Source organism: Priapulus caudatus, unplaced genomic scaffold (genome assembly GCF_000485595.1).
Source record: "Priapulus caudatus unplaced genomic scaffold, Priapulus_caudatus-5.0.1 Scaffold332, whole genome shotgun sequence".
NCBI lineage: Eukaryota > Metazoa > Priapulida > Priapulimorpha > Priapulimorphida > Priapulidae > Priapulus > Priapulus caudatus.
Genome location: NW_014577393.1, coordinates 218619 through 220064, shown reverse-complemented (window position 1 = coordinate 220064; position 1446 = coordinate 218619). Strand labels below are relative to the sequence as shown.

The 1446-nt window shown below is 48.2% G+C and overlaps 1 protein-coding gene across 1 annotated transcript in view; it reads left to right on the top strand.

Annotated features, from left to right (window-relative positions):
* LOC106809156 (TBC1 domain family member 22B-like) overlaps positions 1–1446 on the top strand; it is a 16264-nt gene that overhangs the window by 12033 nt on the left and 2785 nt on the right. Inside the window, exon 10 of the mRNA XM_014812139.1 lies at positions 67–249. Coding sequence (XP_014667625.1) covers positions 67–249 — 183 coding nt within the window. The remainder of the gene's footprint in view (positions 1–66; positions 250–1446) is intronic.

The following is a 1446-nucleotide window of genomic DNA, read 5'->3' as shown; positions in this document are numbered from 1 at the left end:
CACACACGCACATACACGCACGCACGCACGCATCTTCTCAGCACGTGTCAATGGTCTATGTTACAGACGTGAATGTTGAGAACTTTGACGTGACGCAGCTGCCTGAGGAGACCGTGCGTAACATAGAGGGAGACAGCTACTGGTGCACGTCGAAGCTGCTCGACGGCATACAGGACAACTACACGTTCGCACAGCCCGGCATCCAGCTGAAAGTCAACGCTCTCAGCAAGCTAGTCAAACGCATCAATGGTGAGAGAGGGCGCCGGTGAGCACACTACGTGCTGGGGGGGCGCCACCGGTATAGCCATATTCGTCCATTTGTCCGTCTCTCTCTTCCTCTCTCTCGCTCTTTTTCTCTTTCGCTTAGTTCAAAATCAATGTAGTTTCCACTTGGGTAATTTCGATATTCTTGATCTGATACGACTCTTGTGTGATTGAATTTTTCCATTTCGATCAGCCTACGAAGGGAATTTTATAGCTAACAAACGATCCCCGTATTTCAGGAGAACTATTACTGTACTGAACCGTTACTGTTGTTTCAAGAGAAGTGCTTGTTGTTGGTTCACAGGAACGCTTGTTATTTCACGGGAGGCAAAACTTGTTATTATAAGGCAATTGCTTGCTGTTGCTTAGAAGCACACGTGGTGAACTTTGAAGTAAAATGCTTGTTGTTTTTTACAGAAACTATTGTTGTTTTATGATAATTGCTAATTGGTTTGTGGCAGTTGCTTTCTGTTGTTTTTGCCGAGAAGTACTGGGCCTGTTAATTGTCTCATACTGGGAAATATGGGCGAATTAGATGTGTAGATATTGGAATGTAGGATGTCATCACTCTTGCTTGTTTGCAGAAAGTGTATGTGTGTGAGTGTACGGTTATCAACTTTGTTCTCACACTGTTTTGTGGTTACTTGTTTATTTACATTTTCTAAGTAGAAACTCAATTAAGGGAGAACTAACACAGCGAGAGAGAGAGAGAGAGAGAGAGAGAGAGAGAGAGAGAGAGAGAGAGAGAGAGAGAGAGAGAGAGAGAGAGGGGGGGGGGGGGGGAGGGGTCCGTGTGTGCCTTGGATGTCCCCCGCCGCTAGACCCCCCCCCCGTCTGCGGGCGGTGAGCCGTCACGTATCTAAGTGGTAGAGAAAGAGAAAGCGAGAGAGAGAGGGGGAGAGAGAGAGGGAGAGAAAGAGAGAGAGAGAGAGTGAGAGTGAGAGTGAGAGTGAGAGCGAGAGCGAGAGCGAGAGCGAGAGAGAGAGATAGAAAGAGTGAGAGTGAGAGTGAGAGTGAGAGTGAGAGCGAGAGCGAGAGCGAGAGCGAGAGAGAGAGATAGAAAGAGTGAGAGTGAGAGTGAGAGTGAGAGTGAGAGCGAGAGCGAGAGCGAGAGCGAGAGAGAGCGATAGAAAGAGTGAGAGTGAGAGTGAGAGTGAGAGTGAGAGCGAGAGCGAGAGCGAG